Here is a 23921-nt window from a genome sequence, read left to right on the forward strand (position 1 = left end):
TTTTTAAATCTGGTTTAGATTTTGTTGAAAAGTTCAGGTTAAATGGTTAAGGTCACAACTGTCCCAAAAAATAAAATTAAGGGTTTCCGCTTTTAAATGTTTTGTTTCAGATGTGAAAGAAGCACTTAAAAATACAATTTTAATTTTTTTTTTTTTTATTTTTTTTTTTTATTGAATTTTTTTTTTATACATACATGGTTACATAAAATATTGAAAAATGTATAAAAAATATTGAAATAAATGTACATAATTTAGAAAAAATCCCACGAAGGCGAAGCCTGAGTGTGGGTATTATAAGTATTTTTATCTTATTTCTATGGTTTAAGTGAAGATACAATATTAAATATAAATTTAAGTTATTTTAAAAGAGTTACTGTAGAGATGCAATACAAGAAACTAAATCATGTAACATGTAAAAGTTTTAAAATAACACAAAAAATAAGGTAAATACTAGTTTTTGAAGACATCTTAAAAAGTGAATTAGCAGACAAAGCATTACAAACAATAAAATATATCCGCTGTTTTGTATGTATGTGAAATAATAAAAAATAATGTATACATGGATATAAATGTTACAGATAGCTTTGCTAAAACTTATAAGAAAAAATATCTAGTTCAGTGTTTTTTAGCCAAGATTTGATGTACTTTTTAAAAGATTGAAGGTTTACACACGTGTCCCTTTTAAAGGTTGTACATAAATACACACATTAAAGATTTGAATTTAAATTTCACATTTTTCGTTTGAGAGTTGTCAATATCATCCTAAATCATTAAATATTTAAAAGTTAAATATAAATATTCGAAATTTTCCTTAATACGTTATTCAACTTTAAAAATATTGACTATTACTTTTGCACAATTTTGAAATTTCGGTTGATGTTAAATAAAATTTATCTTTTAAGAGGCCTTATTAAAAGATAAATCTTATTTAACCTGCTGCGCGGCCTTCTTCATACAAAACTTAAATTTGGATACGAGGACAAAATACTTAAACAAACTGATAAATATGTTTGTTATCAAACGCTAAAGCAAATATTTATTACGGAAAATGCTGCTTTAATTATTAAAAAATTCAATTTGTTACAATTTTAGAGGCAACTTTGACAATAATGGTAATTATTAAAAAAAAAAATTCCCAATCATTATTACAATGAAATATTATTAAAAATAACAAAAATAGTAAAAAAGGCGTTTTTTGCGTCTGATCGGTGGTTTGAAAATTAAATTGCCCATCAAAATAGTTTTTTTAATAAAACATATAATTTTATTTTATATTTCGTTTTATATGCATAGTGGAAAAAGAAAAAATATTAGTCACAAATAATTGCCAAACTCAAATTGTGAAAAATTGAATTATTTAATAACCCAATTTTTTAAATTGAAAAACAAATTAATTAAGTAGTACATATCTGTACTAGATATATTTACTAAACCTTTCGATTAAATAACATTTTTTTGAGTTAAGTTAGATATTTTGACCTTAAATCCAAATTTATGTTTTGTATAAAAAAGGTTACGCAGCCGTTCCCTTTCAAGGCCATCGGCATTTGCAAAGCTTACAATAATGGTACGGCAAAAAAAAATATTAAAAAAAAATGAATGTTGAATATTTATTAAAATTCATACTAAATCTCCATCTATAAGTTTACTTACCGAGTACCAGCGTGGGCCACGATTCCATTCTCGACGTCAGACCTTTGAGGAATATTTGATGTAGAAATAAAACCGTTTCACTGTTGAGGAAAATGGAGTTAACATCTTCGTGAGAACAGGGAGGCTTCTTGGAGCTGGCGGCCATTTTAAATGGTCGCAGGAAACAGGACACCTGGAAATAACCAAAACCTTATTTATGAAAGATTTAAAATGTTGTGTGAGAATTTTTTATTTTAATTTTATGTAAGTTTACATAAATTAACTAAATTACTTTATCTATATTTAGAAAAATTATTAATTGAAAATGAACAAAGAGAAATATTTAAGTAGTGAAATGATGACTATTAAATGTACCACTTTATAAAAATGGCATTGAAGAAATGAATAAAGTTTCAACAAATTTTAAGCATCTGTTGAAGAATGAAACAAAGTGATAACGATTTGTAAACAATGTGCACGGACCTTATTCAGAAATAACAATAAAATATATTTGTTAAAAAAAAGAATGAAAGAATTATGGAAAAAGTATAAAATGTTAAAACAACGTTTACGCAAAGTATCAACAAAGTTGTTTCGGCAAAATAACCAATTCAATAAAATATAAAAAGAAATAATTTTTTTACTCTACAGAAGGTAACATGATTTTTTTCTCCAATTAAAAAAAGGTGAAGACAAACCAATATTTCCATCTGTTCCACATATTCTTCTTCAGCTTCCACCATCCGAAAAACAAGGCTGCATTAAAATAATTAACATCATCGTTAAATATTACTAAAATTTTGAAAATCATTTGCAATTTAAAACATCTTAAAACCTTCGTCAAAGGTTACAATCGATTGCATTTGACTACGATCACAATAAAACACAGATCCAATACAACCTTACTAGGTAAAGTTACCATAGATAAAATTTTACAATTTAAAAAAAAAACAGTAAATGTTTTATTGTGTTTCGGGCTAATTGAAGTATAATTTAAATTTCCATGCTGACTCAACAAGCATTTTTTTTAATATAAAAAATCCGATTAGATAAAGCGACATACGAGTAACAGATTACACGAGTAACAGATTAACAATTTTACTGTGGGACAATTTTGAAGCATTCTGGCAAATTATCGAAGAGATAAATGAATTATTTAACCTGTTCCTCTTGCGCATGCTCTCTGCATGCGGGCTTTTTATGTACTGCTCCACTATTTGCTTCCAGCGACGACGGCACAGCCACCCGCGGAAGAAGCTCTGAAAAAAAAAGACGAAGATTATGCAATTAATTCATTTATAATTGGCAAAATTGCTATCACCCAGCAGAGATTTTGATTTTTGCTTTAAGGTGATGCACTACGTCGTGTACTATTTTAAATTGAGCAGCTATCAACAACAACCCTTACGTAGATGGCGATAAGGTTTAAATTCCCGCTTAACACCATCCGCCTGTTTTGATTTATGCAAGAAAAAAACATGGCCAAAAAGTGCCTTTTCATTTTATTTTGTGGATGGATGTTCAGGCATGAATATTTCATTTTTTCAGATCATTTTATAAATAACTTAATTTGCCACATTATATAATAAAATCATAACCGAAAATGGGTTCGTAAGTAGGAGATTTTGAACTTTAAAGCAGTTTTCATAGGCATATACATTTTTTTTTTCTGGGCTTATAAAAAGACTAATATAAAAAATTCTCGATTATTTCAAAGGTCAAGATGTATTCTACTCGCAGTATTTAATTAAAGCATCTGAAACATTTCTAGGCGACCAAATTTTCAAATTAAAAACACATGATTTTGCATTACTACGTATGGGATTGCCTTAATTCTGGTATGGAGATACAGCTTTTTGTAAGCTTATTATTTATTTTGGATGGATTTTTCGGGAATTCGATGAGTTTGGCTGTTTTTTTATGGACAAAACCCTTTTCATGAATCATTCATAAACTACGAACAAAAACATAGGCATTTTAACAAAATCATAGAAATTTTAACACAAAAATATCGATTCATTTAAGGACAAACCAAACATGTTCTAAACGCATTATTCAAGGTCGCGGATTCAAATCCCGGCATGCGCAAATGAATTTTATTTGATTAATTTATTAAATACTGTTTTTTCACAATTTATTGAATTAAAATAACATACAGTATATTTGCGGCATGTTCCAGAGCGAAAAATACTCTCAGCATCGCCCCAGTATGAGAAGACCGTTCGATATTGAAACGTTGCTTGAAATGGCTTTAGCCGTGTTTGGTGATCAGATCTGAATAGCCAGGTGCTCTTTCACCTTATTCTTCTCCATCTTCTTTCCCTCCTCACTACCTTTAGCCTCTTAACATACCCCAAATGGGGATGCCATAGTCTCACTGGCTCCAGATAGTTTTTTTTTCACGGAAATAAAAATACAAAGAGGCAAACCATCAATGTTGCAAAACGATATGTTTGAGGTTGATAACTGCAAAAAGAGGTCCTTTTTTCGTCCGAATCTTTTTTCTGGCTTTTCTGTGACACATATTTTGTGTTTGAGACTGGTTTATGTTGGGTTTAATGATTAAATAAATAATTAAAAGCGTACCTGCACTTTCTTGATTTTCTTCAATTCTAAGGCGTCCAGTTGCTGGTGGGGGGAAGGAGTGGGAGCTGATCGTCCTCCGGGGCCCCATTCTCTTTTCAATGCACATAACTGCAATTAATAAGACATAACCTTTTATTTTATGGTCATTACACTTGAACACTAAAACCACATAATAACCACCAAACAGACAGTATAAACATTTTTCTTGATCAATTTGCAAAGTTGGAATAAAACAATAAACTGAGATTAAAAGAATTTGGCATTCTCAGACTATAAAAATAATACTATTTGTTATTTCGGCTACTGGCATTATACTTAGCTCTCTCATTCAGAATTTAGGCATATTAGATCTGTCAAAGAATTTATGTATAAAAATGCAAAAATCAGGCATTTTAAATGTAGTAATATTTATATTGAGGGATGAATAGGATTTATTGGTCCAATTAGAAGTTCTACCGAGCCGATCCCTCTGATAAGAAAATATCTGTAGTCGGTGAATTATTTTTCCATTTGATCTCTGGTGATTTGAAGTGTTATTCTTGTATTATTTTGTATGTTTTATGTTTATATAATGCAGTAGCATAATGTAGATTGACTAAATGATCATTTGTGGAAAAATGTGTGAAAGGGTTTAGTTTTTTTCTATGAGGAAGATTTAACTCGGACATAAAGTAGGAAAAAAAGTGATTATTAATATATGAGGGGTGTTTTTTTCTGATTAATTTTTTTTTTTTTTTTAATTCCTTTATTTTTCCCAATTCTTACATTAATTACATACAATATTATATAAATCAATAAGAATAATGGGAACCCACTAAGGCGCAGCCTGTGCGTGGGTAATATATTTAAGCTATAATTTTATTGTACCTAGAAATAAACAAATTGTGGGCATATAAAATAAAAATAAGGTTACATTTTGTATTAGCGTTTTGTATAAATAGTGTATAGTGAAGTTATAAGTGTTTAGTGTAATATATGGTGAATATTTTATGAGAAACATAAATTGATACAAATTAAATAAAAAAAATTTCAACTGCTGTATCGAAAAGCCATAATTTTAATTCTTTTAAATATTGAGGAAGTTTAGTTATCACTTGAATATTTTTCGGTAAAAGATTGAAAGTACGAGGTCAAATGAAACTGCAGTGTGTTTGCATTTGTTTTGTGTTCGTTTGGGGAGTATAAAATACATTATTATTTCTAATGTTGGTTCTGTTTTCATTTATTTCGAATTTATTTTTGTTTTTAAATATGTATTTCATAGTTTGCAGAATAAATAATTTACGGAGACAGAATAGTTTAGATTCTTTGTATAACTCATCCGTTGAAAATGTTCTTTTCCGACTATACATAACTTTGATGATATAATTTTGAATTATTTGTAAAGGTTTGATATGTGCATTAAGCGCACCGCCCCATCCTATTATTCCGTATATGAGTGAAGATTGCACCAAAGAAAAATAAATAATTTTCAGTTTTTCAACATTGAGCACTTCTTTTAGTCTGTAAAATGTGTATGTAAGATATCTTAATTTACAGACGGTATTATTAATTTGTGACTGCCAATTTAATTTTGTATCAATAACAATACCTAAATATTTAATCTTTTCAACTTTTCCGAGTTCAAAGCAAGATGAGCATATTTCTTGATTACAGTTAAAGTTATGTATTCGAATTTTAAGGTTATTAGGGGGTATATTTTTACTATTTTTAGAAAAGGTTAGGTAAAATGTTTTATTATAGTTTAAGAAGAGTCTATTATATTTTATCCATGATGAGACATATGTAATACATTTTGTTGCCTTCAAAAAAGTTTCAGGCCAGGATTTTCCATTCACTATTATTACTGTATCATCTGCGTAAGATACAATTTTACCAGGGATTATAACATTACATAAATCGTTTATGTATATTAGAAACTAGGAATATAGCTAAACTCTTTTTATTTTGATCAACAGATGTGTATAATTTTTTTGTCAGATCGAATATTGCATCTTCAGTGCTTAGTTTTGTTCTGAAGCCATATTGATTTTGGGACAGAATTTTGTTTTGTTCTAGGTAATTCATTATTCTATTTTTGATACATTTTTCAAATATTTTTGAGAGGTTTGAGACCAAGGAAATAGGTCTGTAGTTGTCTAATATGTGCGTTTCTCCTGATTTGTGAATTGGTATTATGGTAGAGGTTTTTAATTGTTCGGGAAAATGTCCCTCTTTTAAGGATATATTAAAAATATGTATCAATGGAGTTAAAATGTAATGTTTTATTTTTTTAGTGTGTTACCTGATAAACCATCAATTCCTGTAGAATTTGTTGATTTTAGACCGTCAATGTGTTTATCAATTTCATCTGTTGTGATGGGTGAAAAATATTCTAAGGAGTTAATTGAATCGTTAGTTGAGTCTAAGTGTAAAGATGAGTCTACGGGTATTGTATTATCAATTTTACTAGAAGATTCAAGTACTTGATCTACCACATTTGTAAAAAAGTTGTTAAAGTTTTCTGCAATAGTCGATTTGTCAGTTATAATATTTTCATTTATTATAATCTCATTGACATCGGTTGATACTTTTTTTTTTGTTCGTGATTTCGTTAATAATATTCCACGTTTTTTTGGTATCATTTTTTGCACTATCAATTTTTTCACAATAATACTTCTTTTTGCAATTTCTTATTAACCTATTTAGTAAATTTCTATACATTAAATATTTCGTTTTCATGAAAGGCATAATTCTTGTGTTATTTTTTTGACAGGCTTTTTGATAATTTAACATCTCTTTGTATAATTTATCTCTTTGTTTAATAGAGACTATTAGTCCTACAGTGATCCAAGGCTTAATTTTTTTATAATTTCTCTTAGCGATGACAATTTTATTTGTACTCTTCGAAATATAAGCTTCTAGAGTTTTATAAAATAATTCTAATGCTGAATTTGGGTTAGCTATTGATAGTATGTTATCCCATTTTTCTGAATGAAGTAAATTGTTTAATGTGACGTAATTAATTTCATTTATTTCAACAGTGTTAGAGTATTCTTTTGAATTTGTGGTTAAGATGTTGTGTCCGTAGAATGTTGGGTAGTGGTCAGTAATGTTTGTTATTAGAGTTGAAGATTTAGTTATAACGTGTTTGTGTGTTTTGATAAATATGTGATCTAGAGTCGTGGAATTATTTAGATTTTCTCTTGTTGGTGAGTTTATGTATGATTGATATCCTGCATATGACAAACAATCTAAGTATTCATTTATACATTTTGTTCTTTTGTTGTTTTCATTAATGTTTATATTAATATCACCAGTTAATATTGCAAAGTTAAAGTTATTTCTGTTAGTCATTTTTATAAGTGAATTAAGTTCATTATTGAATAGAGATTCATTTAAGGAAGGTGATCTATAGATAGCTAATAGCAAATAAGTACAATTACTATGGGTAAATGTTAATTTGATTGCGTTAGCTGTTATAAAGTCTAGAATTTCGAAGGCAGGTTTTTTAAGACAATTTTTTATAAATAAAGTGATTCCATCGTGACCAGTATGTTTACATTCGGATGAAATAGTTATATATCCTGGCAAGTTATAGGGAATTACTTCTTTCATTTGCGTTTCTGTTAAAATGACAATACTAGGAGAAAAATCAAGACTATCGAGAAGAATACCAAGTTCATCAAAGTGCCTTCTTAAGCTTCTAATATTCATATTAAGAATTGAAAAGTTAACGTCTTTAAAGTGATTATTTAGTTCACTTGTGTTTTGACAAATATAATTTTCATACAAAAAATTTTCATCAGACATTTTGATAGAATATAAGTGATTTTCACGTGCTAGATGTTAGATGGTCCTTTATTCTGAAGGTATGTCATTCGGCTGCCTTATATGGATGATTGGAGCTGTTTTTCTCATCATAACGTTACCGTTTTTCGCCCAGATGAATTTGTAGCCGAGTCTTGTGGATTTCGCCAGAAACAGGAGGTGTTTATTTAGTTGTGTTAATTGTTCGTTTATGAAAATTTTGTTATCTTCCGGAAAATTTATATTTTTAGTGTACAAGACACCATATTTTTTTTTTGGTCGATGATTTTATCCTTTGTTTCTTTGTTTTGGAATGATACAATTAAGGCTGGGTATTTGTTTAAAGGGTTTCTGTTTCTGATACGATATATATTTGTTATTTTTGATGATTCCATTTCGCATTTGATGGTTTCCATAATATTATTGACTATTTTTGGTAAGTTTTCATTTTCTTTAAAAGGAAAACCTTGTATCTCAATGTTATTTTGTTTGTGTAATTGTTCCAGTTTGTTTATTTGCTGTTTTATTTCGTTGTTTTCTGATTGCAGTTGTTTGATCAGTGTATCTTTCTTTTTATTATTTTCTTCATATTCATCAATTTTATTGCAACAAAATTCTACAGATTTCTTAAGATCTCTTAGTTCATTTTTAATTTGTTCTCTAAAAGATTTCATCAATTGTTCCGATAAATCTTCAAACTTTTTTTCCATGAATTTAAATATTTTATTTGTGTTGTAGTCATCATCGGAGTCGCTAGGTGGTGTTTTTTTGTGGTTTTTTTTTGCTTGCTCATTTTAATGTATTTGATGAAATTCACTAGATGGCGTTACACTTATATTATTATAGTTTTTGATTATAATTTTTTTTTATTTAAAAAAAAATTGTTTTAAGCAGGGAGCGAACTCAGCTCCTCCGCGACAATAGTGAGCGACGCTAAAGTTGCTATCCTCTACGCCAGTGCTCCGCAACCTTTTCTCACCCACGACACACAAAATTTCTTCCTAGAATTCCGCGGCACACCAAAAGCTAAAATATTTAGATATTAAATTGATACACAAATTTTACAATAATTTCTTGTTTTTTATTTGAAAAGTATACATACATACATATAAATATAACATATTTATTTTTACGCAATCTTAATAATTATTATAAAATAATTATAAATTAATGAGCAATTAATTGTTAAATTAACCTGCGCTTGTTTCAATGAACACAAAAGTTTTATATTCGGGCTCGATTTTTGACAGCGCAACCTGGAGTTCTTGGTCAAGACCTTTTAAGCATGACCGCTTAACATTTTTAATTAATACAAGCGTTGAAAAACTTTGCTCACATAAATATGTCAATTTTTACACTTAAACAAGAAAAGTTATTTGTATACAGGTTGCAGCTTTACTTGGTTGCAGTTTACAGCTGTATACAAATAACTTTTCTTCTTTAATTGTAAAAAAATTCCCTCCAGAAATAAAGCCCGCTTTTTATACTAATAATAACTTAGGTAAATACTTAATTAACACTAAAGATATTGATGATAAACTTAGCCACTCGGGCATATATAAACTTAATTGTAATGATTGTTCTCCTTTTTATATCGGAAAAACGGCCCGGAACGTAAACATAAGAATAAAAGAACACCTGAGGTGTTTAAATAATAATGCTTTTTCAGAATTCGCGAATCATCTACTAGAAACTAACCATTCATTTGATAAAACCTATGGGTCTACAATATTACATAAAAATGGAATTGGAATTAGGTTAAACAATTTAGAAGCCCTCGAAATTAAAAAAAAGCCGTCAATATTAAATCAAATATAATCAACAATTAAATCAATTTAACTAATAGTCCAATATTTAATTTATTCCGTTAACCTCTGATAAAACTGTTTCCTCCCTCCCCCCTCCCTTCCTACCCATCCTGTAATCAGTATACATCCTTTCTCTTTCTAGCACTAATAAGGTGTCTGCTCTTTTATTTCCATCTCTTTCAATCGTGTATTTTATTTCTATCTCTTTCACTCATTGTTTTATTTTCTTCTATGTATATGTGTCTGTATGAAAATAACTTTAGTTGATATAATAAGCCCTGATGAAGCTTGAGCTAAGCGAAACCTGGTTGGCTGTTAATATTAATTCAAAATAAAAGTGGTGTTTTACAAAGTGTATTTTTCATTTAATATATAATGTCACATCACAAAGTGTTTGCTTCCTTCGATAAAAAAACCCTTTTTATTACCCGTCATTGCCGCAGCGCCATCCGTGCAAACAGCAATGCAATTTCTCCATTTAATATTATTTATTTTGAAGAAATCATCGGTTACTTGAAAAAATTCTTCACCGGTAGTTTGCTCTGGAACCGTATTACAAAATAAATAATATTCTTTAATAAAGTCCTCGTCAAAAAACAATAAACGAAATGTACAATAGCTTCAACTGTGCTTTATTTTTAATATATTCACAACCGTGATAATATTGGTACTAATATGTGATATTAGCCTGACAGTACAGTATTTGGTTTGCGCTAAATAACAATTGCGACAACACTTTCACTGAAGCACTACACAGATTTAAAATCACTTTAGGATACTGATCAGCGGGCGTTTTAATACGAGTAAACAATAAAAAGTTCGCCACTGTTCCACAGTTATATATTCACCAATATTTTTGGATTATTTCGGTAAATTAACTATTAAATATTGATCATTTATGCAGAGTATTTTTGGCGTACACGCACAGTTCGAATGTAGGTACTAGGATGTTATTATAAATATATTTTTTGCAGTTGAGTGGTATTGGTTTCAGTATTTGGTGTCAGTATATTATATATTTATGATCTCCCAACGTTTTGTAGCCAGCTTATTACTTGAAATTTAAATGTTAAAATATTTTTATGAAATTAGTACGAGAATTAGAAGCATTTTGGCCCAAATGCTGTATTTGTAATTGCTTATAAGATATATTTTTGACCCTGATATCTATTTTTGTTGTTTGTTTTTGGGGTGTTATGCCGTGTTGCGCTAACTCCTTCTTTAGCCGACGTTTCGGACAGCGTTGCAGTGTCCATCATCAGGGCAGATCCGGTAGATCCGAAGATGTGTAAAAAAAATAATAATAAATAATTAATAAAAATAAAATAATCATTTTTTTTACACATCTTCGGATCTACCGGATCTGCCCTGATGATGGACACTGCAACGCTGTCCGAAACGTCGGCTAAAGAAGGAGTTAGCGCAACACGGCATAACACCCCAAAAACAAACAACAAAAATGCTTTTGGCCGTGAGAATCTAAAAACTTACCTGATATCTATTGTTTCTTATATTATTATTTCTTTTGTTTTGTATTTGTGAATGAAGAGGAATAACCTTTTAGAAAAGAGTTGTTTAATTGACTTGATGTTATGTAGATTTCATCAGTGCTAGTTCTAACAAGGACTTTCAGAATAATTTTCTTAATTGCCTTTTGGGTTTCAACGAGTGATTTTAGGATATTGAAATTTGCACTGCTCCTTCCGACAATATCGTATTCGAAGAGCGATAAGCAAAAAGCCATGTACATATATATATTTCATTGATTTTAAATATTATATTGATCTTATAATTTTAAATTTAAAAAGTTTTATTTTTCAAATAATTATGGTAAGTAATTAAAATAAATAGGTAGTACGATTTTAGATTTTTGTCGTTTATATTATCGTCACTTTTTGGGAGCATCACTGTATATTTAAGTTCTTAAATCTAGCAGGAATTAATTTTTATTTATGACGGAGTTCTAAAAATTTAATTTAAAAACAATAAACAAAATATTAAAAACTTTTCTCTGCAAGGACACTTTTTCTCCATTGAAAACGTTTCTAGTGGAAATATATATTGTTTATCCTATAGATTCTTTAAAAAGTTGGTGATTCTGAAAATATCAGAACGTATGTGCTAATCAGAGATGTACTTTATTTCAAATAAATCCTTTTCAAACGGAAATGCAAAATGCAAAATGGGTATTTTCCATTTTGCATTTTAAATGTTTTTCTAAAAACCATTTTGCATTTTGCATTTTAAATGATTTTCTCAATGCATTTTCCATTTTAAATGCTTTTTTGCAACATTCTTCCTACTATCTCCACTCATCTATTTTTCATAAGCCCCAAATATCAGTCGGTCCTCAACCCCGCTATGAGAGATAATTTTCATTTGTCAAATTGCTCCCTGGTAGGAGCCCTGGCAATTGAGTGATACCATTACAAAAAATACTGATTCAAATACTGAACATGGGGCCATGACGCTGTAATATTAAATGTTAGATAGCAGTTTCTATGTTTTTACGTTGGCAACATTTGTCCCGCGCTAATTTTTTGTGGTTCATAATCCGTAGTCGGGGCTTTTGTTGATTTACCATCATGTAATATTGTTCTACATTGATGTCCATTATTAAATGACAAAACTGTTTAAAAATTCTATAATTATTTTAATTGTTTGACCTGAGAAACCATTTTGCATTTTCAATGCATTTTGAAAATAGGTATTTTGCATTTTGCATTTGAAATGCTTTTCTAAAAACCATTTTGCATTTTGCATTTTCAAATGGAAAAATTTTGACCCATTTCCATTTTGCATTTCAAATGGTTTTGGGTACCCATTTTGCACATCTCTGGTGCTAATCGCATAAAGACATTAATACAAGATTATAATTTCAAAAAGATTGTTATGTATGTAAGTATAAGGACACTAAAACAAGATTTTAAATCTGAAAATATAAGTACGTATGCAATAATTGGATAAAAACACTAAAAAAGTGTGTAAATCCTTTGTAAATTATTTGTATACGTATTTACTTATCGTATAGAGGCTATAAAAACGTTTCTGAATCCGGAAAGAAAACTACGTATATATATCGTAAAAACACTGTAAAAAAGTTTCTAAATCCTGAAAGATAAGTACGTATATACCAATCGTAAAAAGACTGTAAAAAAGTTTCTAAATCCGGAAAGAAAAGTACGTAAGTAATCGTATAAATACTGTAAAAAAATTGTAAATCTGAAAAAAAAAAACGTATCTACTAATCGTATAAAAACGAAAAAAGTTTGTAAATCTGAAAAGGTTTAGGTACATATATTGAATATTTTCTATTTGTGTGCACAAATGAACTATTTTGTATTCTAAAAAATCTGAATATCTACGCGATGCCCGTAACTGATTACGTCATTCCGTAGATTTCTATGCATAGAAGAGATCTCAAAGGCTTTAGAAATTCAATCCAATTAGTTCGTCCCATTTCCTTTCCTATGAATGGCAAGTGCACCTGACTATGCCAGAATATAAAACCACATGTTCTCTGAAGCCGATTGCCTGAAGCCAAAGCTGGAATAGATTCCCATGATTAGCTCGGGATTGCAATCGACTAGACTACTTAACTTAATGATACTCGTAGGTGGTCAATATAATGTATTTGTACTTTCGAATCCAACTATAACTTTGTGGTTTTCACCGTTCAACAACCGTCCCTTTCTCGGGAAAAAAATTATACTAACATAATATTTTAAAATAATGCATGAACATATATTATTGATAGTTGAAGTGGGGTGGAGGCGTGACTAGGCATTAATGAAGAGCGGGGAAGGAGAAAGAACGTTTGAACATTTCTAAGATGGGACAGTAAAATGATATTTTTTTGTTTATTGATAATATACTCATTATTAAAGAAACCTCAAAAATAAATTTAAAAAAATGCCTTAATAATAAAAGTGTGATCAGTGGCGACGTGTGATAGAATTTTTGTTTTTGTTTCTAATTGTTGTTTTATTACTTTCTATTTATTTATGTTTTTTCTGAATGTAACATGATTTTTTTGTGGAATGTTTACTGTTTAATGCAAACTGTAAAATTTGATTAGTTATATAAAATTGTAAAACTGTTTTTTCCCCAATAATCAAAAATAAAAATAAAATAATTTAAAAAATATCATCTGACCCCAAAATGACGTCTACATTTTAAACTCTTAATAAAATATGGAATCGCTGGTTAAAATCAACACACCCTGTATATTATGTACTCGTGTATGTATACTGTAAAGATATATAAATATAATCCCGCACAGGGAAGGCCATAGCATGAGTTTACTCTTGAGGTAGGTTACATGCAGTAAAAAAAATTACTTATTATGGTATGAACCTACCTAATTACCTAAATTACATATTTTTTCCCAAATTCAGTGTGTATTTACAGTAGTTTCTTTATAGTAATAATACAAAAAACAAGATATACGTTTTTGTAGGACACGTTCGGAACACACATCAACTGCGGGTCTTGCGGATTGACTTTTATCGCACACGAGTTGGTGGTATTTTATGAGAACACGGGGTATAAAAGAGGAAACTTCTTTCAAATACCATCTGCACAAACCTCCAGATATGACATCAACCTCTGAAGAAATATTGAAATCTCCGATAGACATCCAAATTTAGAAGAGCCAATCAGGGAGAGGGGAACAAACCAACTCACTCGGAGCATGGGAGGCGGCGTGACCGTCCTTTTTTCGTTTATTTGTCAATAAATAAATCTGCCAGTATACAAGCAACTCGCACCATAATTTAATATACTCAACAGCTAGTTCTCTCCATTTGCGTAAAAAAAACTTATAATATATACTTCACTAAGAATATATACTACACTAATTTCTATTATGTCATGTATTATGTATTATTGTGACAATATTATAATTTAAATAAATAAAAAAAAAATCACCATTTGGTCCTCGAGAAAAAATCCGTTTACAAATTGCTGACCCGTTTTGCATTGGCGCGCAAATTACTGACTGCGTAAAAAATTAAGTACACATCCCAAATCCGGTAACAAAAAGTTCGGGCTTCTTTCCAAAATTTATGTTTTGTTACACTATTTAGTTAGACACATTTATAGGCCGGAGGTGGCTATCAAATTGAAGAGTGAGACGCACTTGCAGTTTTTACAGGGTAGGAAGCTGTATATTATTAAATTATCTGATGGTCTTGTACAGTACCTACACCCCCCGTGCCTGAGCTGGTCAACCAGAGTTACACAAATCATATCAATGGAAAATGTACGTTAGAAATATTGCTTCCGTTGTAGGAGACAAACATAATAATACGACTTACCTCTGCTCTTAGCTTGGCTACCTCAGCAGCAAGATCTTCGCAGGTCTGGGCGTACTGCTCCCTCGCAGTCCTTTCACTTTCTACCACTTGAAGCAGGTGCAGATGACGCTGCTCCAACTCCTCTCTCTGCAGTACAACTTTGTTGAAACTGAAAGAAAGAGCGAATATATACTTAAACGCAGTGGGTCTCATTGGGAGTTCAAGCAAAAATTAGAAAAGGAAAAAAAATCCCATAATTCTTTTTTCCATAACAACTGCTACATTTTTACCTACATCTAAAATAAGTTCATCACATTATTGCACCGTTGATTAGGAACCTAAAATTAAAGTACAATTAGGCGAATCAATACAAAAAACAATCTTCAATGCAAAAACAACAAATGTCACAATTTACGCAAAGAAACTGATAATTTTATTTTATTATATATTAAGTAACATCGTGAGTAATAACCAATTTTAATAACAACGGCTAATTTGACGGTCTCCGTTGTCGAGGGATAAGGCTCTCGACTAGCAATCCGGAGGTTGCGTGTTCGAATCTCGGCGTGCGCAAGTATTTTTATTGATTTATGTTATTTCACATCACAGTTCATAAAACTGGGAAGACTTCGGTGGCTAGGTCATGTGGAGAGAATGACCAAGCATCAAGAACCAAAGTCCCTGCTGAGCTCAAGACCGATAAAGAGAAGGAGCCTGGGAAGGCCAAGGTTAAGATGGAGCGACAACGTCCTCAAAGATTTGTCTGCCTTGGAGCTTCGAAACTGAAGAGAGCTGGCGCGGGACTGAGATGAGTGGAGGAAGACTCTTGAGGAGGCCAAGACCCACCAGGGGTTGTAGAGCCAAAAGTGATGATGATGATGATGTTATTTCACAATATAATGTTTACGAGTATATTTGCGGCACGTTTCAGAGTGGAGGATATGTCACCGTGATGTAAGACCAGCATTCAGAAATAAAACGTTTCTTGAAATGGCTTTAGCCGTGTTTGGTGATCAGATCAGTCAGGTACTTCCCCACCTTCTTCCTTCCCATCTCCTTCCCCTCCCCAGTACCTTTATCCTCACAACATACTTCAATTGGAGATGCCGTAGTCTCATTGGATCCAGGCGGTTGGGAGCATTTGCGACTCTGGTGCGGTATTCACATAAAAATAAACTTTAGCTTAATATAAAATAACATTTAGTACAAATTTTAAGTTAAAAAAACTCATAGTCGCTGCGTACTCGGTCAGATAGTAGATTGATAAGATTTGCGTTGATTATTTACTATTTGAACGAACCGTACCTTAAATCAGGGGGTCTAGCACAGTGAAATCAATAACTTTACAATCTTAGATCCATTAGCTTTACTGCCGATTATTTCCGTGTATGGTCAGTTAGCGATGTTCGCGAGCTCGTTTAAAATATGATCCCGACAGTCGGTAGACGAAAGCCGCTGCTTTAGGGAGGCCTTCAAAGTGTCGGATAAGCTGTCAATATGCACAAATTTTAGGATAATGTCGTTCTTTATGCAAAATAAGAGGTTATTAATGAATGGGGGTGAATCAACTAAGCCAATAGAGTTTTCAGAGTATTAACAATCCATTAAAGTTGTTAGTCATAACTAAAGTACTCATGAACTAATTAACTCCCTCTTTAGTATTAAAAGGTACATGCGGACTGAAAATGTATATTATTGTTATCATTTCTTTTATTTTTTTATTTCTTGCTAGGGCAATCCCGATGAGTTACAAAACTCATTTTTGGACGGGAGGAAATTACAATACATTTAAGTCGGAACAGAATACAAAAGAAGAATACACACATAAGTAAATACATACAAATTTCGATTGGCATCAAGATATCAAAAATACAACACTGCATAATAATTTTTAAAAGACAGGTTAAGTAGAACAAAAAAAAAATAAGAGTATACAAATAAAGTAACAATCAAAGATATACAAATATAGACTTACTGATTTTCATTTTTAAAAACATTTTAAAAATATTTATCATTGTGAGTTTTTTTTATTTTTCTCAATGGTTTTGTACATTTCTGGAAGCGAATTATAAATTGTGTAGGCAATGTAGTTTAAAGATTTTATTCCATATTTTGTATTGTGTGTTTGAGAAATGAGGATTTTATTGTAATTTCGAGTATTGTGGATTATTATTTATTATTATTTCAATTCTATATTGGACAATTTGTTGGTATTTTTAACTTTCAGTTAACTTTTAGCCATCTGACGTTAAATCACAGACAGATGCGCCAGAACGATACTGATAGTATCTTCTACTCTGGAACGTGCCGCAAGAATACAAATATTATTCTAAATGAATAAAATATGAAATAACACAAATTCATGGAAAAAAAATATTTCCGCACGTTGGTATTTGAAACCGCCACCTTTGTATTGCTAGTTGAGAGTTTGAAGAGAACAGGCAAAACAAAATTTCGCTTAGTTTCAAGGAAGAAGCGTTAATAGTTGAAATGTTCAAGGACAAAATAAGGCACTCAAGTAAACTGTTTTTGAATGATTAATTAATATCTTTAACATATTTTAATAACTTGACTTTAATTTAAAGCCATTTTATGCTGTACACAATAAAAAAAATTGTTTTAAATTATTTCTATGAATTAACGCATAAGAATAAGCTTTTCCGTACATATTTTTTAAAAATATTTTTACGGTACTTTCGTTTTACATTATCCAAATTTTGAAAAATCTGATGAAGGGTGCTGGTAGTGGCGAAATATGGCTAAATGAAACTAAAATCAATCATGGTAACAGATATTCTTAGTGTCGACAGTGATAAAACAACTCAAACATTGCTTGAAATGGCGTTAACAGTGATTGATGGCGAGATTTGAAAAGCTGATTTACCGCCTTCCTCCGTCCATTTCTTCTATCTTCAGCCTCACAACAAACCCAAATTGAGAATGCCTTAGTCTTACCGATTTCAACTGCTGCATTGAAATTGGGACTCTTGTACAGAATTCACACAAAAATAACTAATTTAAAGAAATCCGAAATCTACACACAAAAATATTTTCACTCCACTGTTTGCATATTTATCGGTCAGTCCAGTATAACTCACTTGTCGCGCGTCGTCTAGAATTTGCTGGCCGATGTCAAATTCTATAAAGTTTCACGACACCCTCGGGAAGTCTTAGGTTTCCAATACCCAGTAACAGGAAAATAACAAGTCCAATCTACACTCCAAGAATATCCCATATCACGTAAAATTCACCAATATTACTATACTGCTTATTATGCAAAATACAAATTATTTGGTTTCGTAATCTTGATATCCTAAAAGGAAATGAGAGGTCAAATGAAATATTAAGCAAAAATTACTTTTATCTTTTTTTTTAACCTCCAACTACCATAGTCATAAATTAAAAATTTGCTTACGAAATGATGTTTAACTTAGCAAGTAGATTGAAGCCGACGCATTTGTCAATTTAGCTACTAGCTGGTTTATCGAAAGCAAAAACAGTCTCAAATGGGGAGTTTTGGCAATGAAAAGAGCGCAATTTTCTTGCTGTGACTTTTTGAGGTCACTTGGTATTTTTCATCAGTCGCACGGGGGCATATTGTAACAGAAATTAACTTAAGATATCATCCTTGTCACAATATGTAATCTTATGTCACTTGGGATGATATTTCATAAAAATCAGTTAGATTTTAAGAAGTTCTTGTACCAAAAAATAATATTCAGAAGACTTCACTGAATCCTGACTTAACCATTAAATAAATAGTAATTAAAACTGCAATTAAAGTGTTTGCTTAGTTTGGTGAGTATTTTTCTAATTAAAATGATTCTCGAACAAAACGAGATGCAGAGGTATGATGATTTAGCCAGCGCTTATGTTAAATGCATGGCAGAAGAAGGCAGGATTAGACTTGTAAATATTACAGTACCTACTCGGGATTGCTACATACATAAGGTACCTGCATGTACCAACAACGTATATAGTATACCTAGTTCTGTACCTTAAGGATACGAAGGTTTTATCCGTACTTACGGTTCGTAAAGCGCACATGCGTACCGAGCTTATGTAAAGGAGTGAATGAAACAATGAAGTGGAACCTGTTTTTCAACTTCATTTTATCTGAATAAAAATTAAATAACGTCGGCATGTAGCCAAACCATATTAAACCTAATTAAATGAGTTATTATAATGATTATAGGTAATAATTTGGAATGATAATGGGGTAGCGCAACATGGCGTAATTACTAAAAAAATAATTAAATATAATTATTTTGAACATGAAAATCTCACATCGTACCTGAAAATAGGATAAAAAAGGGATAAACGAGAAAAAAATGAAGTACAAAACAAAACTTTCATCACGTTGATATGAATATTTAATAATTAACCAACAACAGCGTTTAATTATAAATTGTACATTTAGATGGTAAAAAGCTAGCAGGATAACTATTGCCAGTGCTTAATTCCGGAGGAGATTTCCAATTGACCGCACAGACAAAAATGAGGAAAAATACAAAGGTTTTTAGATCATACTGGGTTGGATCGAAACTGGGTTTTCAATAGATCAGTCATTATGTCAAATATTAACGTAGCCCTGAAAGGCCGAAAGCAATGATCTATCATTCGAAAATGCACAATGTAATTAAGGATCAATTAAATCATGAAAGCAAAATAAACATATATTGATTATTATCATGCTTCAAATAATATTTGTGCAAGGTCAGTACCTAATATTTTGACGATGTTATGTGAAAAGAAGATAAAAATTATAACAATTTGAACCTACATTGTACACGCCAGCTGCAATGCTGATATATTGGGTTGATGTTAATTCATTTCATATTTTATAAAGAAACAGTACATTGGTTAAAGTGATGAAACAATTTACAGATATTAAATATTTCAAGGTGGGTACCTGAGGTATGTTTCCTTTAAATGTCTCATATGTAGTATATATATAAATAAAATAATTACCGAGTGACGTGTGTAGTGTGTAGGTGTGTGGTGTATGTGTGAATGTCCGTGTGCATGAGCAGTTTACAATATTATTGAAATAATGCCACTTTCAAATTTAATGTTTCTTATTTGAAATATTATCGGCGTTTCTTGTAATTGATTAGCACTATGGACAATCCGGTTCTACAAGATAAGGCCCGAGTTAGTCTCTTTTGAAATGGTTTAATCGTTATTACATGAATCTCCTATATTAACTCCAAATGACAGAAATGAACTCAAGAATGTCGCGAATTAAGAAAGTGTTTATGTATTTGAAATACATTGGGTTTTTGAATGGTTTAGTAACTCTAAAAATAAATTGAAGAGTACGATATGCCCTGGACACTATTTTGAATTGTAATTTGTTTTACTGTTAAATTCAATTCTGAGGTCTGGAACATTGGTAACAAAATTAACTGCCACATTATCGATTCGAAATTCGAGTACTTTTGGTGGCAATTTATAAAAAAGGTAATGGAGCTACATTATTTGATCTTCATTTTATTTAGAGAGCACATGATATTTCCCTGTTTCAACTTTTATTTTTTTTATATTTTTTATAGTGAATACCTCACAAGAGTCCCAACTGCTCCCGTCTGGAGCCAGTGAGACTATGGCATCCCCAATTGGGGGATGTTGTGAGGCTGAAGGTAAGTGGGGAAGGGAAAGAGGAAGGTGGGGAAGTACCTGGCTATTCAGATCTAGTCACTAAACACGGCTAAAGCCATTTGGAGCAACGTTTCAATTCTGAATGGTGGTCTTACACCAGGGCGATACTGGTAGTATCTTCCACTTAGGAACGTGCCGCAAATATACTATATATTATTTTTATTAATTAATTGTGAAATAACACAAATTAATCAAATAAAATTTATTTGCGCACGCCGGGTTCGAACCCGCGACCTTCGGAATGGCAGTCCAATGCGTTACCACTGGACTATGCCGGCCGTGTTTTAGCGCTAAACAATCAAATATGAATTTAACTGGATAATTTTTTTATAATCATCAGCATGTAGCAGATAACTCAATCTAAGACAGTTGGTAAGATCAATAGTAAATTTCAAGAACAAGAGTGGAATAAGATTAGATCCTTGGGGAATGCAGGAAGTAATTAAAGTTGAAGTTTTTACTACTAGACATTTACTACTACCAATTGATTCCAGTGAGAGATGTGTGATTTTAGCCAAGTCGTTTGATATCTTGTCTTACGTTTGATGATAGATAATACTTTTAACAAAGTTTTATAGATCAGCGAAGAGAATAAAACCTTTTTTGATAAGGATAAAAATGGCAGAAATGATTTCTACTCTACCACACTGATGTGGTTAAAACCCCGCAACATAGAAACTCACTGAACTGAATAATCTAGGCAGTACTCAGAGCTGAGGGTAAGGGGACTTTGAATAAACTATGGTGAACTGGAACTACCCAGTAGCTGTTTATGAATTTTATTTTATAATATTTTCTAGGTTGTTTTGCACAAAAAAAGACGGCATTTGGGATCAATTTTTTCAAACGTATGAAAATTGTACTATTTGAATTTTGATTTACAAATCTCATTTCCATAACATGGTGATATACATAGAGATTAAAGAAAGGAACTTAGAAAATTCTATGAAAATAATCGGAAATAAAAAAGTAACGAAAAGAAGTATATTTTATATTCGTATGCATTGGTTTGTTGTGTATACTTTTATAAGAAGTATGGTTTACCCATTTTCAAATATAAATACCATCTTTGAAAAATCTTGATTCATACGGCACGCAAGACATTGTTTATTATGCAAAAGATGATTAAAAAATAATAACCAACCTTGCATCCCTAATGGCGTCTATCCAATGAACGCAGTCTGCTTCAGATGCTGCTTTTAATTCATACTGACGTTGGTTTTCTCTGCGGTAGGAGATTGTGAAACAGTGCTGAAAGAAAAACGTAGTCGAATAAGTAAAAACATGGCAAACTTTTATTTTCTCAATTAGAAATATTACTATTGCTAATTTACTAAGAATCCCTTTAAATTATTTGCTATCCGGTTAAAAATGGGATTGCATGAATAACTTATGAATTAACAGGTTTCTTGATAAACTTTTAGTGCGCGCGTTTTCTTGAATGCAGTTCAATATTAACAACCTGTATCAAAGAAGAAAAATTACTATATCAATTGTTCAGGTTGTAAAATTCATCTTGCCTTTCTTCTTCACCCCATCCGCAATTTCTATAAGCTTCATAACATTCCACAATTAAGGATGCTACGCATTCACTGCGAAAAATTGTAAAAAAAAAAAAAAAAATTGTGAAACATGTAACATTCAGATATATATTTTTAAATAACACTTCGAGATAGTGTGGAGTCTTGCACGCGTGTTAATAGAAGATTAAAAAACGCATTATGCATTCCCAAAGAAAGGTAATAACTTACAGCTCTTGCGAGGCAAGAAGTATTTTTAAGATACTTACCGCCAGTTGCCTGTCAGAGTTTCTTAAGCCCAATCGTTCACAGTAGCTTCCTTCCAACAGAATGACTCCAGAAGGTCTGCTGCTACTCTCATTGTCGTAGTAAAATAATATATTCTGAAAGAGACAGAGGGAGTTACAGTAACACAATACTATCACAAAATAAAGGATTTTAAATCATTCCATTGCATCCTTCTAACACATTATGTTTGTGTCAGAATGAAATTACAAAGGCGTGAATTTTACGTACCATTAAATGTACGAGATAGATAATTGCACCCATTTTACGTACCATAAAATGTACGAGATAGATAATTACACCCATTTGCAGAAATAAATCTATTTAAATTTTAGAATTTTAAGACTTTTAGCCAAATTAATTTCCTATTTATAACAAAAAATCCATACATAGGTTAGGTTTATTTGATTTGTTTTATTCCTGAAGGAGAGAGAGCACTTGAAGGGAAATTGTGCTCCATTGCATCCCATTTGTTTAAAATCCGGGTCCTAGATAGTCCACTCTGCCAGTGCGGCATGGAAAATGAGACTCTTGATCATGTTTTCTTTAATTGTAAAAATCATTCATCTTTCAAAGGCATTTATCGTTTACTTATAAAAATCACCCACCAATCTCCCCTTAGTATTCCTTATTTACTTTCTCTTAACAATTCTCGCATTTTCTCAGTTCTATACAAGTTCATAGACTTGAATGACTTAAATATTTGAGATTTCCTATTCCCGTATAGATTTTCCATAAAATTATAACCATCTCCCCTAACTTTAACGGCACATAGCACTCTTTTTAGGGTGAATTGCCTAATACAAAAAAAAAAAAAGGGAAATTGCATAAAACTGCGCTTTAAAAATGTGATGTTATTATTATTTTGAAGTGTAATTCAGGCAGGTGTCATTATCGTGTCGTTTTCTTCTAGGTACAAATCCGTCCGTGTGTTTATATCTTGAAAAGGTACTATCGTAGGTATTATAGTTTGAGTCTTAGGTAAATACTCTAAAACACTCAATTAGTGTTAAGTGGGTTTGTTTACCCGCATTTTATGAAAAATGTCTTTCCAAAATCTGTGTAAAAATTCATGCACCATATAACTTAAATGGAATCATCGTGGAACTAATATAATTGCATCAGTGTACTTGACTGTATCCGACGCAGTCATGCACAATTTTTCTCCACTCTTTCACATGAATTCATGTGCACTAGCAGAAGGGTGCATGAAACGTCAACATTGTGCACTTTTCATGTTGAATTTAAATGTATGAAAATCTACATCTTAAAGTAATCCACCGGAGTTATCTAGTTAGGATCTGGGGTACCATTACCAATAAACAAATATCTGAAATACAAGT

The 23921-nt window shown here is 31.1% G+C and overlaps 1 protein-coding gene across 2 annotated transcripts in view; it reads right to left on the reverse strand.

Annotated features, from left to right (window-relative positions):
• The window catches only part of LOC149425904 (ras-specific guanine nucleotide-releasing factor 1-like), a 95249-nt gene that overhangs the window by 41037 nt on the left and 30291 nt on the right, over positions 1-23921 (reverse strand). For both annotated transcript variants that reach the window (XM_089642150.1, XM_089642143.1), the window contains exons 5-11: positions 22563-22676; positions 21918-22024; positions 15134-15281; positions 4219-4326; positions 2794-2891; positions 2331-2388; positions 1654-1825 (exon numbers count right to left, since the gene is read on the reverse strand). In XM_089642150.1, coding sequence (XP_089498276.1) covers positions 1654-1825; positions 2331-2388; positions 2794-2891; positions 4219-4326; positions 15134-15281; positions 21918-22024; positions 22563-22676 — 805 coding nt within the window. The remainder of the gene's footprint in view (positions 1-1653; positions 1826-2330; positions 2389-2793; positions 2892-4218; positions 4327-15133; positions 15282-21917; positions 22025-22562; positions 22677-23921) is intronic.

This window comes from Hesperophylax consimilis, chromosome 2 (genome assembly GCF_061612785.1).
Source record: "Hesperophylax consimilis isolate HC1 chromosome 2, BYU_Hcon_1.0, whole genome shotgun sequence".
Classification (NCBI taxonomy): domain Eukaryota; kingdom Metazoa; phylum Arthropoda; class Insecta; order Trichoptera; family Limnephilidae; genus Hesperophylax; species Hesperophylax consimilis.